Source organism: Acomys minous, assembly GCF_964271855.1.
Source record: "Acomys minous genome assembly, chromosome: 3".
NCBI classification, from domain to species: domain Eukaryota; kingdom Metazoa; phylum Chordata; class Mammalia; order Rodentia; family Muridae; genus Acomys; species Acomys minous.
In genome coordinates this window covers 131,504,972-131,519,753 of record NC_140485.1, presented here as the reverse complement: position 1 = coordinate 131,519,753, position 14,782 = coordinate 131,504,972, and the positions used below count along the sequence as shown (strand labels likewise).

Here is a 14,782-nt window from a genome sequence, read left to right as displayed (position 1 = left end):
GGATTTCAGGCTTCATTGTGAAGCTATGCCTTGCTTCCCGGCAGCCTCCTCGCTAGGGCCTGGGCCCTTTTAGCATTAAGGTGTACTGACTGACTTTGGTCTTACCTTAGCGGGGATCTTTGCTACATGGTTCTCCAGAATCAGCCTCTTCAGATGCAGAACCCAGAGGCGTTTGTCTTGCTGGGATTTGGCCTACCGGGAGAGATTTAAATAATAAGACATAGAGATGGTGGTTGGGGGGGGCGGGGGGGCCTTTCCCCCGCCCTATCCCCACCCCCACCCTTTGTATACCTCTTCCACGTGGGAAGCTAGGGGTAGCCCACCTGTTACCTGAACGGTGTGCTGCAGCTTGGGGTTCTTGTAGTGGAAGACACTGAAGCTGAGCGGCTCCTTTGGTATAACCTCCACTAGCATGAGGTTGCGACACTGAAGCAGAGAGAACAGCAGGTGAGGCACAGCGCGTGCGCTCGCCGCGCCAAGCGCGACAGCCACCCCTTGGCCTCGCCCACCACCCCATGAGGACCCACCAGGATGTGAGCTTTGTGGGTAAAGGTGTCATCTCTCTTCTTCGTGATGAGCAGCAGCTTGTCCAGAAGGAAAAGCGTCCTCTCGTTTTTCGCCCTCTGGATGCGGAAGGTTCCCTCAAGCACCAGTTCCCCGAAGCTGGTGAGGTCCGGCCCCTTCCAGTTAGTCAGCAAGCTCTGGATCTCCTGAGAAAAAGGGACATTTACCCCCCAAATTAACCACCAGGCAAACGGCAAGGTATTGCACACTCAGTGGCCCGTCGTTGACCTCCAGGGTGGTGACTGAAAATCTGTGTTTATGGGCGAGGCTAGCAGTCGAAGGTCACCCAAAAGGAGTCCAGGTTTTACCTGCTGAACTGTCAACTGCTTATTAGCATTCCTGAATGACTCAATGCCATACTGGCAGCGGCAGCCGTACCCTTCAAAGAGCTTCCCGGTGTGGCCAGGAGTGTGGCGCCAGTGGAGATGGGCGACTTCTCTAACGCTTCCCATCCTCTCCTGTGTGGATTAAAAATCTCCAGTGTTCAACTTAAGAAAGTTCTTCTAGAAACTGAGTCCATACCATACATGCATAACTAAAACCCAAAGCCTGTGTAAGACCACAGATACTTTCTCAGGCATTTCTCAACTTTAAATCATTTATCTAGAAAGGAAATGGACATGTCTTTGCTACTCTGTTTTGGCGCTTTCAGTGGAATTTAGGAAATATTAGTGATATGACTGATATTTCTTTACCATTCCCACCCCCCCTCCAGACAGAGTCTCTCTGTGTAGCCTTGGCTGTCCTGGACTTGCTCTGTAGACCAGGCTGGCCTTGAACTCACAGAGATCTGCCTGCCTCTGCCTCCTGAGGGCTGGGATGATTGGCATGTGCCACCATGGCTGGCTGTTGTACACCAAATTTTTAAGGAAGTCGATTCCATTTGTTTGAAAACTGTTAACTCTTCATTGGGAAGCTGGGCATGCAGCTCGGTGGTGGAGTATTTGTGTAGTTTGTGCAAAGCCCCTGGGTCCACCTCACTACCAAACAGCAAATCAAATAAACAAATTTCACTGGCTATAAACAGAAATGGTAGAAATGGAGTAAAGTTTCAGGCAGGTGAATCACTGTGAGTTGGAGGCCAGCCTGGTCTACAAAGTGAGTCCAGGACAGTCAAGGCTAACACAGAGAGATCCTATCTCGGGGCGGGGGGGGGGGGGGAAGAAAACTATTAGTTTAAAAGTGGTATCATTTGTCCTATGTAGCTACTCTAACTGGTGGTCAGCATTGTCCACTCCCTGACCTGTCTTCAGGGAGAACTTCGGCAAGGACTGTAAATGAGAGGTACTCCTTACGAAACCTTGAATGTAGGCTTTAGAGACTAGAACAGTGTCCGAGCACCTGCTGGGTGCTGTCACCTGGCTGTGTGCTCACCTGCAAGCGGACAGCGTGCTCGTGCTTGCGTTTCATGTCATTGATGTGCCAGGCCACTCGCTGCATCGTGTCTATGGCATCCAGCACAACGTCATAGCCTTCTGTGTCCTTGTCAAGGTGATTCTCTATTTCCTTAAAAAAAAGAAAGACATCTATTATTAGTTTTTTTTTTAATGTAGTCAGTGAAGGAAATGGCTTCTCTAGCTTTAGTTTCATATATATATATATTCATATATGCTTATATGTATAAAATAGATTATATATATTTTTATTTATGTATCACCATCATTCCTTAAGTTAAAGAGATAATTTTGCTGTAACTACAAACCACAAAATGGGCAGGAAAAATGAAAGTATACTAAGTCGCAGTATAAAGGGTACAAACCCTGCACTAAGCCACATGGAAATATTGTAGTTGCAGTGGTAGCCAATATAAGAGAAAGTTTAGTAATATAGTTCTCATTCTCAAAGACAAAATCTTTTAAAAATACATTACTTAGGCATGAAGTGGTGGAGCACACGTTTAATCCCAGCACTCAGGAGGCAGAGGCAGAGGCAGAGGCAGAGGCAGAGACAGAGGCACGTGGATCTCTGTGAGTTCAAGGCCAGCCTGGTCTACAGAACAAATTCCAGGACATCCAAGGCTATAAGGAGAGACGCATGGATATGGGGCTCAGCATGCTAATGTAGGATTACTGTTTTTAAGATGATACTGCTTCAAATTAATAAGCATTTGTTGAGGCTGGAGACAAAGCTCAATGGAAGAACACTTGTCTGGCCCTAAATTGGGCCCCTAGGACCAAAAACAGGAAAAAGAATTTTCTTCACCATCTTCCTGTTAGGCACATTGGAGAAGATAAAAAAAAGCAAAAGACTGGGGTCTCTCTAGAACCCGCAGGGGTCCAGGGAACTTAGAAGCCGTAAAGAATTATCACAGGCATTGTATCCTCTCTTCCCTCCTTGGGATTGGGAAACTTCACGGTAAGATGTATGACCAGGAGGAGTCTTTCTTTTAGTGTAAGAGTCAATTCTGCCTCTCAGTCAGTAGACAGAGATGCTTGGAGGGCAGTGCCCCTCTGAGAATGCATGTGTGGCTCAACTTTGAACTGATGTGAATTATGGAGGGGTAGGTATTCTAAGCTTCATGCAAAGCAAAAACACTTCAAAGGCAACAAGAAGTTAATTTGGGATTAATTCAGTTAGCATTCCTCCCTTTTCCTTCATTAACAGTCATTTGTAAGTATCGATTAAGTTTGTAAGGATCTCTACTTCTTACAAGAGTTGATATCTTGGATTTTTCTTGATTGATGGCCACCTGACTCTCTAGAAGACTACTGTCTTATATGTCATATTGATATAGTTTATCAGGGATGTAGTCTAGGGTGGGTATTACTTTTTCAGCAACTGCCTGGACACTGATTTAGCAAACTTATCCCATTAAATCTAGAATTTGGGATTAACTTAAGAATTAAGGAACTATTTCCAGTGTGGCTTTGTAAGAGGACAGATGGTTCTCCAAGGATGAGCTACTTAAATAAACAGATGAAGAAATTTTTGGTAAATTTTTACATATGTGAACTCAGAAAACCAGAAATGATTGCCCAAGTTGGAAACCTAGAGTCATTTCCAAAGAAACAATGCACACAGTCAATGGTCATGCTGCCCTGAACATGCCTGATCTTGCCTGACCTTGGAATTGAGATAGGGTTGGGCCTGCTTAGTACCTGTGTCGGAGAGATACCAAGTATGCTGATAAAATGGGACTCTGGATTAAAGTTCCTTTATTAAAATTTTATGTTTGTTGATTGTTGCATGGCTGGATCTTATATAGCACAGGCAGGCCTCAAACCCTCTGTCCAGCTGAAGATGATACCAAAGATTCAATCTTTCTGCCTTTGCCTCTAAAATCCCTTCAGGAAATGATTCTTAATCTTGTATACACAAATAACAAATTACACACACTATCTCATTCTTCTTGAATGGCTACAAGCCACAGTGAACTTAGCATGTTATAGAATCCAGAGGCAGGTAGACTTGGCGCTCCTCAAGCCTAATGTTCTGTCTTCTCTCCCTCCCCCCTCCCCCCTGCCAAGCTAAGCAAATCCTATTTGCAGAATGCAAATTATCTTCAATAGAGTTTTCTCCATCTTTAGGAACTTCCTTAGAGGGTAAGAGAGGAGAATCTGAGTTCTACATCCATCTTGTTCTGAAAGCCTCCTTGAGGTTTTTTGATTTTGTTTTTCGAGACAGGGTTTCTCTGTGTAGCCTTGGCTGTCCTGGATTCACTTTGTAGACCAGGCTGGCCTTGAACACAGAGATCCGCCTGCCTCTGCCTCCCCGCTGCCTACTGAACTGGGTCTCATGGAAATAAAACAAAACAGGAAGATGAACCTGCTCTTCATTTAGATGCTTAGGGCCTGAAGCTGACCCTGCCCAGCACGAGTCACTCCTCAGGCTGGGGCGTGGTGGCGCACGCATTTAATCCCAGCACTCAGGAGGTAGAGGCAGGTGGATCGCTGTGAGTTCGAGGCCAGCCTGGTTTACAAAAGAGAGTCCAGGGCAGCCAAGGCTACACAGAGAAACCCTGTCTCGAAAAACCAAAAAACCAACCAACCAACCAACCAACCAAATCAAACAAAACAAAACAAAAAAAACCAAGTCACTCCTCAGCCCTGTCACTGTCTAAGTTCAAATTAATCTCCCATCTTGGCTGTCACCAATGGGCTGTAGCCCTAGCACACCAGTATCTCTGATTCCTCAAAGAAAAGCAGCCAGTTGCAAAGCATGGGCGTAGAAAATGTTTCCGTATGAGCACAGCATTTTCTGGTGTCCCCCCGATTTAATATACACACCCCAAATCCCCATACCATGGCAAGTGTTCTAGCACAGCCCGAGACTTACATGCAGAAGGAGATGGTACTTGAGGATGCGCTGAACTGGTTTTAGGAGATAAGAGCCCAGGGGCAGTGAGTGTTTCAGAGTTTCCTGGCGCTCCTGGAAGAACTTCGCCAGCATCTTGTTCCTCATGCACTCAGTTAGCACGGCCACAGACCTGCACAGAGGAGCACACACTGTTCATCACCACGGTGCCATGTTTCATAGGAGTGATTGATGTTTTAAATGCCAGTCTTGGTGTCCTAAAATGGATTGGGTAGCCACAGAGCTAGTTAGGAAAAAAAAAGGGGGGGGGGTGCCCTCTGCATTGGGTTGAATTAGAAAAGGGATGAATTCAGAAGTTTAGAACCCTGGGCTTGGGTTTTGAAGGACACTGCAGCTTGGCAAGAGACATGCACATTGGATTTTAGCCCTACACATGCCCCATCCAGATGCCTTTGTACAGTGTGCATGTTGCACACGTGGATTCAGTCCCCACAGGTCAGGTTATAAGGCACAGCATCCCTGGATTATAACAAAACAGTTCCTTTTAGCACAGATTGTGGCCTCCCATTAGGGCATTTGTCACTCGCCCTCCCTGATGGTTTAGGAAGTGTACCCACTGTCACATTTGACCAGAGTTGACTTCTCTCAGAGAAACTCTGAACACTTCCTTCTCCTCTCTACTGTCCATCTTCTCATCATTTTTAGTAGTCTCACTGCAGGACATTACAAAAGGGGGCTAGAGTCCCTTCCTGCAGCCCCCAAAGTAATATGTAGCTTCTACATGTTTTAAAGCAACAGCTGGAACAATGCTTAGCCTCTGCCTCAAATTAGCTAATAGGATTCACTATCACACATATGTGCAAATTATTTGCTTTTGTTCTTTTGTTTTTTGGTGTTTTTTGTTTTGTTGTTGTTGTTTCCAGACAAGGTTTATTTGTGTAGCCCTGGCTGTCCTGGACTTTGCAGACCAGGCTGGCCTTGAACTCACAGAGATCTGCCTGCCTCTGCCTCCCAGAGTGCTGTGATTACAGGCATGCGCCACTGCACTTGGCCACGTGTACAAATTAAAATCCTGGTGTGGTATAACTTGGATCTGGGCAGGGACCATCTTATTCTTTTCTTCCCCAAGTCTTTACCGTGTTCTCAGGATTAACTGAAAGAATCAGATGGAGCCGAACAACAAAATGAGACTCCTTGAAAAGATGTTGAGTGAGAGTCTTGTAATTAAGCTGTTAGATTCGCCTTGTGCCAACTGCCTTAGAAAATATCCGTTCAAATGGATTTGGTTCTCCCTTGAGTCCTGGTTTTTCAACTCTTTATCGTGTGATCTGGGCATTTCTCTGAAGTCCTGTGCAGTTACGTGCAGTTGCTCAGTAGCCTGGTGGTCCAAGTTCTTGCTCAAGATTGGAACCTGCTATAAATCAGGGCACATGACGCTCCAGGTTCCCGGAAATCTCAGGCATAGGGAAGGCATCTGAAGACAATGGCTTGACCTCCTTTGTGCCTGTCCCTGGGGGGAAGGAGGGAGGGAACTGTGCCTCTTCATAGTGAAATCACTCGGGTGTGACTGGCATGAAGAACGAAGTCACCTACCAAGGCTTGCGGCCACATTTAGAATCACTAGCCTGGGTCTCCAGCAGGGAGAGAAATCTTGGTACTCTCGGTTTGCTAGGACAGGGAAGAGGGAATCTCAAGGCACAGAGGCACAGAAATATTTCTTTGTGGATACTAAAGCCACACACAGGGCATCCCTGTTAATGTTTAATTCAGCGTTGGGTGTTATATCTTTCAACACTGTGCTAGAGTGAGGAAAACAGAGATGCCCAGAGCTGTGGCCAATTGTCTTCCAGCTCTTGTTACTCAGTGGTCAGAACATGTCCAGGCTGCTCCTGGAACTGCCCTCCTGCCCCTCATCTTTGATACAAGCAAAACGGAGCCAAGAGTCCCCGGAGGCTGGAGGCACCTCCCTCTTCATGCTGGCTTCTCATGATCTGTCCTTCCTGAATTTTATAAAAATTGGGAGGCTCATAAAGCTCATCAAGCAAAACTGGAACATCAGTTCTCCCCTGCTGGCTTACACAAACTCATTCTCAAAATGTGGCACACATTAAAAGAGGTTAACTGAGAAGCAGATAGCCCCATGCAAGAATGTGGATCTATCCATTTTTTTTTCTCTCTCCAGAGATAAGCAGCGATACTCCTGGTCTTATTCAGGGTCTTTCCTGAAATTATTTTCCTGTTCCAGGTTCACAGAGCCTGCCAGACCAAAGGCACCATCCGATATCTGAGATTCCCCCCAGCCCTTTCTCAGGATTTTTGTATTTCCATGGCCTTCATCACAGCCAGGCACACACGTGCCCGGAACTGCGTCTAAGGACTTGAAACAACATGAAAGGGAAAAGAGCCTTGCTCCTCGCCAAGCCATACCTGGGGTAGTTGGTGCAATACTGGGTATAAATGTGGAACTCTTCACTCTACAAGAAAGCAAAAGAGACTTTCATGAGCCTAAAGCACAGGTGACAACGTTCAATCAGCAGCAACACAAGAACTAGCAATCAGGCTTTTACCATTTCAGTCCCATTGGTCCATCCCATGAGCCTCTGCGGCCATCATCCGTGCCCACGGCTCTCTACCCAGAATCCACATAACTTGAACTCACTTAAGCCCAGCAAACACTCTGAACACCTGCTGTGTCCCAGTGACTGGGAAGACAAACAAGAAAAGGATGAAAATAAAGTTCCTGTTTCCAAGGTACTTATGGTCATCTGGTGGGTGCATATGCATCAGGGAAATATAAGTAGGTTATAGACAAACATCACACAGTAAGAATATGATGGAGAATGTATAAGGGACCGGAAAGATGCTGTATGCTCTCAAGTTCTGCACATGTATCTCTTTCTGCCAATGGCCATTCCTGCTCTTCTCACTGCTTGGCCCCTGGCTGTGAATCCAGGCTGCTTTTCTTCCAAGCATCGTTCTTTGAGCTCTTGGATCGACCCAATTGTTTCTAATTGTGAACAGCCACCATACTCAACATCCATCTGTCTGGCAGCTCTGACCAAGTGATGCTGATGCCTCCTGTTTATCTGTCTGGCTCACAGTTGTCAGAGCGGGGGTGGGGGGGGTAGGGGGGCGTGGCTATGTTGTGTCTCCTGACAGATAACATATGTTGACCCCTCTCTCCTTCTGCATGTCACCTGAGAACAGGGCCTAAGTCTACTTACCTTCACGCATGTAGCATAGCAGCCATATCTCAAAAGCCATAAAGGCTTGACTAGCAAATGGCCCTATCTGCCCCTACCCCCAGATCTGCACCCCCAAGGCTTAGTCTTTCAGCTGTGAGTTTATATTACAGGAAATAATACATCGACACTGGCTGCTTCAGACAGTTCTTTAGAAAGGTTAAGGACACAACCCAGGGCAAATATAGAATGAGCACTGTTGTTTGTCTTATTTCACCTATTAATGAGGAAATTGGTCGGTCAGGCATCCAGAACTGGATCGAAAGAGAAAGAAATAGAGCACACTTGGGCGTGCTCAACAAAGAACGATGGTATGAGTTTTACACGGAGATATGAAATAGCGTTTTCCTTCTGTGTGCTGAGACGAGGAAAGAAATGAGTGATCAAGTTGGCTGTGATGATGTGAGACTGGGCCAAGAACACGGAGAGCCCGGGGCTCAGCTCGGACTACAAAGTAAGACTGTCCATAAGAGAAAGGAGGGAGGGGGTCAGGGAGGGAGGGGCAAGAGGCAGGGGGAGAGAAAGGAAGAGGTGAAGGAAGAGAGGAGGAAGGAAGGAATGGGGAGAGCTGAGGGAAGGGAGGGAGGGAGAGTGAGGAGAGAAGAAAGAGGGAAGAGAAGGAGAAGAGGAGGAATGGGAAAGAGGGCAGAAAGAAGGAAACCCATCGCCCCTGTTCATTTGCGTCTTTGTGAACAAGAACCATTTACACTGTTCTCGGTGATATGCAATTGGCAAAGATGAAAAGCACTCTATGCACCCTCAGGGAAAAGGGCAAGAGCCCCGCTGGATTATTGATTAGGAAGAATATAGCAGAAAGCAGGGGGTAAACCCCACTAACGAGTCTTTCTGCTGATTTGCGGGAAACGATCAGCCCCTGACAACTGTGAGCCAGACAGATAAACAGAAGACACCAGTGTCACTTGGTCAGTGCTCCCAGACAGATGGGTGCTGGGTATGGCGGATGTTCAAAATTAGACACAGCTGTCAAGCCAGAGCTCAGGGAAGACTGCTTGGAAGGAATACAGCCTGGATTCGCTCTCGAGGAAGGCCCAGTGGCCACGCCGTGACAGGAGCAGGGATGGCCATGGGCAGTGGGGACACTACACTGCCGAGGGGCAGAAATAGATCCACAGAAGGTGTAAAGCAAAATGTAGGGCTTCAAACGTCTAATTGGGCAACTGTTGGAATGAGGAAGTCAAGCCAAAGAATCCCTGGCTCTCGAGAAACCTTATCTACAGCTGTGTTCTGAGCCAGAGCCACAGGGCCGTTTGCTGGAAACCCACATTTCCCAACTCCTTAACCTGCTTTGCACAGGGTTCTCAGGTGATTCCAAGGCAGTTATTTCTGGTGCTGTTTAATTTTTTTTAAAAACTTAAACATTGTAACATTTTAAGTTCTGGTCTCTATTTAGAATCTTCTCTGTTAAACTTAAGTAGGACTAAAATATAAATATAAATTATATATATATGTATATATATATATATATATTAAAATATAAAGCTAGAGTGGATGATACAATAGCTATTCAGGTAGCCACCATTTAACCCAATAATCATAACCTCAAGGTTTGTACCCTACCTGTTCCCCTTGCTCTCCCCCAACCCCACAATCACTCTGAAGCAAGTTCTACATGATGTATCATGTCGCTTATAAATATTTTACTATACATCTCTAAGAATTTTAAATTTTTTATTTTATTTGTTATGTGTGTGGGTGTTTTGACAGCATGTATGGTCTATGAATCACATGTGAACATGGTGCCCTTGGGGCCCAGAAGGGAGCCTCGGAGCCTTTGGAACGAGATTTACAGATGTTTGTGAGCCAGCTCTCTGGAAGAGTGACCAGTGCTCTTAACCTCTGAGCCATCTCTCTAGGCCCTGTTGCTAAGCATTTTAATCAAGAGGCATCACAATTCCATGACCGTACTTAAATAACTCCATGATAGAAGGTTTGCCAGTAACTAGGCACATTTCTAATACGTCTCCCGATTTCCTTTCCTTTCACATTTCACTGCTTGACTTAAGTCCCAAAGAAGACTCATATATAGCAAAGGTTGCCAATTGCCTGCCTGCTTGCTTGCTTTGTAACGCTGGGATAGAACCAGAGTCCTAGAATCTCAGCATCCTAGGCCAATCCTCTACCTTCCATCAATCTTTACAACCTCTTCATTGTTTCTTCCTTTGCAATTTAGTTATTGAAGAAAACAGACCATTCGTTCCACCCACATGGTCACAGTCTCAGGGGTCTTGAGGGACCCACTAGGGTCCCCATCCCCATCCTGTTCACTTCCAAGTATTAACAGTGCTTTGCTGAGATTGAAGTTTTATAACTCGGCAAAATGCACCATAGGGTTGTTCAGTTCTCCCATCTGGAGCTGCAGCGTCTGCACATGTTTTTTTTTTTTTTGTGATATGAACGGGCACTGGTGTTACTGCATAGGTCTGTCAACAGGGGTTACCAATGGTGATATTTCTAATTCAGTTATTCCTTCTTTACTTGTTATTCTCAGAATAATGTGTTGCTTTCTTAATATCCCATAAAAAGCCTGTCTGATTTATAATGTCACTGTAAATTCATAAATAGGAACATATTCGTTGAATGAGGTTCAGTTGGTTTCAATTAACTAGCTTTACTGGTTGTGTTAGTCAAGGCTCTCTAGAGAAACAGAATTTATAGAAAAGAAATTGTCTGTCTGTCTGCCTGCCTGTCTACCTGCCTATTGAGAGGGGATTTATTAGAATGGCTCACAGGCTGTGGTCCAGCTAGTCCAATAACGGCTGTCTGAACACCAACAGAAGGTCAGAGAACCTGGTAGACGTTTGGTCCATGAGGCTGGATGTTCCAACTTGTCTTCAGCGTACACCAGAATCCCAAAGAAGTAGGCTCTGACGCCAGTGGAGGAATGGACTCGCCACTTCAAATGATTTAAGAAAAAGAAATCCCTCGCAGGTGTGCCCAGCCACTTGGGTTTTAGCTAATCTCAGACGTTGTCAAGGTGACAACCGAGTAGAGCCATCACACTTGTCTGAGGTTCAAATGACTGCCATCTTTGGCCAGTAGGCACTCTTTGTGTCTCTGACAGGACCCTTCATCTTCCGAAGCTCCATCTTTTATGTGTGACAAAACATTCCTTACCACCTTGCGTGCTTCCCAGCCACCCACGCCTGTGCTTCTGAGCCCTGACCCTCGGCAGGAAGCAGTATTTGGAGACCAGTCTGAGTGTTAAGGATGTTCTTGCCACTGGCTTAATCATTATTTCTTTAGGGCTTTTCAGTGGACAAAATTAGAAATATTGTATTTCTAAGAGATTTTAAAGTAGGCTTCCCCTATATTGATACAATATTAAAAAAAAAACATAATGTTAAAAAATCTTTATTGTTGAGAATGAGCAGGATGCGACAAGTGTACCCTGCACCTGAACTCAGCCAATGGGCAGCACAAGGCACAGCTGCATGGAAAATATTGTGCACAACCACTTCATCCTAGGCACAGAGGACGCATCCCTGAGTCTGTGTTCACATCTGGATCTCTTCCCCCACGATACTGTATCATGTGTGCGAAAAATTCCAAAATCTAAAAACATCTGAAATGTTTCTGGTCCCAAGCATTTGGTGTAAGGGTGACACAGGGATAAAGGGGACCAGATTCCGGACTACAGGGCTTATTAAGTCTGGTGCATTCCTGCTTCTGTATTTTATTCCTCCCGGCAATTTCATTTCTCAAGGGCACTGACATCAATACTTCCTTGCATGATCTCACAGAAGAATAGGGACAGCGCCATCAATATGTGGTGGCTGTGTTTTGACCACCACACATTTTCCAAATCAATTAGATTTTCCACTGCAGGGCTAATCTCCCAACTGGATGCACATCCTTTTGAGTTTGTTTCATTTTACTCTTGGTATATAGAGCCTGTTTTTTTAAGCCTTAGCTTGGGTCTTTGAATTATATATGTATATGCAAAGCCAGTTTTACAAATAAATACATATTCAGAGAAGCTAACTCAGGCTGTTCCATTCTAGGTCATTCCTTCCTTTCCTCAAGTCTGTGTGTGTGTGTGTATGTGTGTGTGTGTGTGTGTGTGTGTGTGTGTGTGTGTGTGTGTTTTGAAATAGAGTCTCACTTGGCCCAAGCTGGCCTCAAATTTCCTATGTAGCTGAGGATGACCTTGAACTCCTGATCCTCCCGGGATTTCATGCCACCACATCTAGTTCCTTTCTCCTAGTTTTTAATCTTACCAGTTATGCTGGTTTTAAACACAGCCATCCCTTTATCAGATCAGCAAATCACGCCGTGGTCAGCACTGGGAGGCTTATGAAGACAGATTGCGGGACTGAACACCAGTCTTTCATTTAGTTGGTTGCAAGCATGTCTAGTGAGTTCCTCTGTGATGCCGATGTTGCAGGTGTGTTCTGCGCACTTAAACACTGTCCCCCCCCACCCCCCACGCCCCAGAATCGCATGGAGACGTTCCTTATTTGTTCAAATTGTTCCACAGTACTTCATTATTTGATCGAATATACAAAAGATTATGCAGGCAGCTTTCTGTTTAGGTTGTCTCTAGTCTTTGGAGGATCAAATATATCAGACTCACTGAAATTTTGTCAGTTTATCCTACGAATAGCTTTCTGGTGGAGGAGGGGTGGTGGGTGCCCGAGATTCTAATTTCTATATACTGTATTTGGCCAGCAGCTCCGTCTCTACAGCATGTGGGCCAATTTGAATCTGTTTCCTTCCAGCCTAAATTGCGTTTTAAACCCAGCACCACATTTTCCAATATAGCACTTTAGCTGTCAACTTCTAAGCACTGGAGAATATAACTTGATTTTTTTTAAGCTTCTCCTGAAAAAGTTTAGGTTCTATAGGCCTACAGGTTCACACAGCAAACACTATTCCATTAGACCAACAAATACTTGCCCCACAGTAGCCACCACCTGGGCTTCTCCACAGAATGAGTTAGGCATTTATTGCCTATGCAGGACAGCCCTGGCTCCGGGGACAAGAAAGGCGAAGAAAGGCAAAGGGATTTGCTCAGGTCCTTCAGCAGCTGTACGGCAGACAGGAGCTTTTCCTACTGGTCCACACCAACTCAGAGTTCCCGTTCTTCCCTCACCCTGGGATAAAACTTTTCCTCGTTCTTTGGGACCTTTAGGATCATGGGGCACACCACACTGAAAACCATGGCCTTCATGTAGATACACTGTAGCTGAGTCCTACAGTCAACCTACACACACTGGTCCCTAAGAAGGCCCTAGGACTTTTCAGTTTTGAGGCAGGTGACTCAGTTTCTGTTCTAGAGACTTCCCCACTAGCAGCATATCCTTAACAGAGGATTAAATGCGGGTTTGACCTTAGATGTGCAAGCATATGCTGACCTTACAAACAATGGTATTATTAAAACAAAACAAAAGCACCAAAACCCAAACCAAAAACAAAACAAACAAAACAAAACAAAACAACAACAAAAACCCCAATAGCTCCTAGGCCTGTTAATGCTTAAACATCATAATACTTGCCCAAATCCCTTTATGGATGCACTTAGGGGAATATATTATACAAACTAGGAAAAAGCAGATATTACTTTCTAGTTATTCAGCCCTTACAGATTATAATTAGAGAGGATGCCAAAATGAGATGGTTATGCAAAAAGACAAGTTGTAAGGTACAGCGCTGCCAAACAGAGCACACAGGATGTCCAACGGCCGCTGAATGGAGTGACAGAGAAAAGAAGTCTGAGTGATTTTAGCGCTTTTTTTTTTTTTTTTTTTTGCCACAGATCTCTCTCCCTTACAGTCTTTGATTTCAAGGATGTTTCCCTGGACATAGTACATCGGTGGCACATGGGGCATGTGACAGAGACTTGACAGAAGCTTTCAACACTAGCAATTTCTTCATGATAATTCCAGCATGTAGTGTATGTGTTGGGGGGGAAATATGTGTGCATATATGTGCATACATGTGCTGCATCTTTTTGTATGTATGTGTGCTCATTTTCCTTAGCCATGAAAGAAGGGAGGTATTACGGTAGGTGTGAGGTGAGCGGGCACCGAGGGAGAGGAGGGTAAAGGAAAGTCTGTCCTTCATGCTGGCCAGAGTAACCCCTACTGACAGTCCAGGGCGGGATGAGCATGAGGGTGGCTGAGAAGGCAATCTGGGGACAGACAGACTGAGGTCTTTCAAGCTGTCCCCAGAGTCCCGACTGCAGATCAGCAGACATGAGGTATCAGGTCCAGGAGGGAATGTTTATTTATGTTCCTCAAGCCAACTGCCATCCTGGAAGCAGTCAGTAAGACAAAACTGAGTTTTCTTTCTTTGCCTAAGGACTTCCTTAGCCTATACTTAGCACAAAAGTAAGCCAGGTCAAAGACGACTGACTGGGTAAGCCCCAGCAATTCAGATCACAGCAGAAATCAGCTGCCAGCTTTACGGTTTTTTTTTTTTTTCAGCTGAAGACCTCTCAATTAAAGCAATTTTCCATTCCTCTCGGAGCGGAGCAGCTGGCGGCAGTTTGGCCTCGCCTGAATGTCAGGGTGCTGAGTGAGAAGCCGGTAGCGCAGGGCCCGGCAGCCCCTCCCCACCCTCGCTCCCACGTGAAAGTGCTGAGCGCCGACGTCGGTCTTCTAATTAACCTTGGCCATATTACAATGAAAAATGAGATTTGGGAGTTGGCAGGGAGGCACATAAACAAACTTTTATGTGAGTAATTAAGCCAGAGGTAAGCG

At 45.4% G+C, this 14,782-nt stretch overlaps 1 protein-coding gene across 15 annotated transcripts in view; it reads right to left on the bottom strand.

Moving 5' to 3' along the window:
- The window catches only part of PLEKHG1 (pleckstrin homology and RhoGEF domain containing G1), a 211,379-nt gene that overhangs the window by 25,419 nt on the left and 171,178 nt on the right, over positions 1-14,782 (bottom strand). For all 15 annotated transcript variants that reach the window (XM_084777823.1, XM_084777818.1, XM_084777811.1 and 12 more), the window contains 6 exons: positions 7,246-7,292; positions 4,840-4,990; positions 1,939-2,070; positions 528-710; positions 331-426; positions 106-192 (listed from right to left, as the gene is read on the bottom strand). In XM_084777823.1, the coding sequence (XP_084633949.1) occupies positions 106-192; positions 331-426; positions 528-710; positions 1,939-2,070; positions 4,840-4,990; positions 7,246-7,292 (696 nt within the window). The remainder of the gene's footprint in view (positions 1-105; positions 193-330; positions 427-527; positions 711-1,938; positions 2,071-4,839; positions 4,991-7,245; positions 7,293-14,782) is intronic.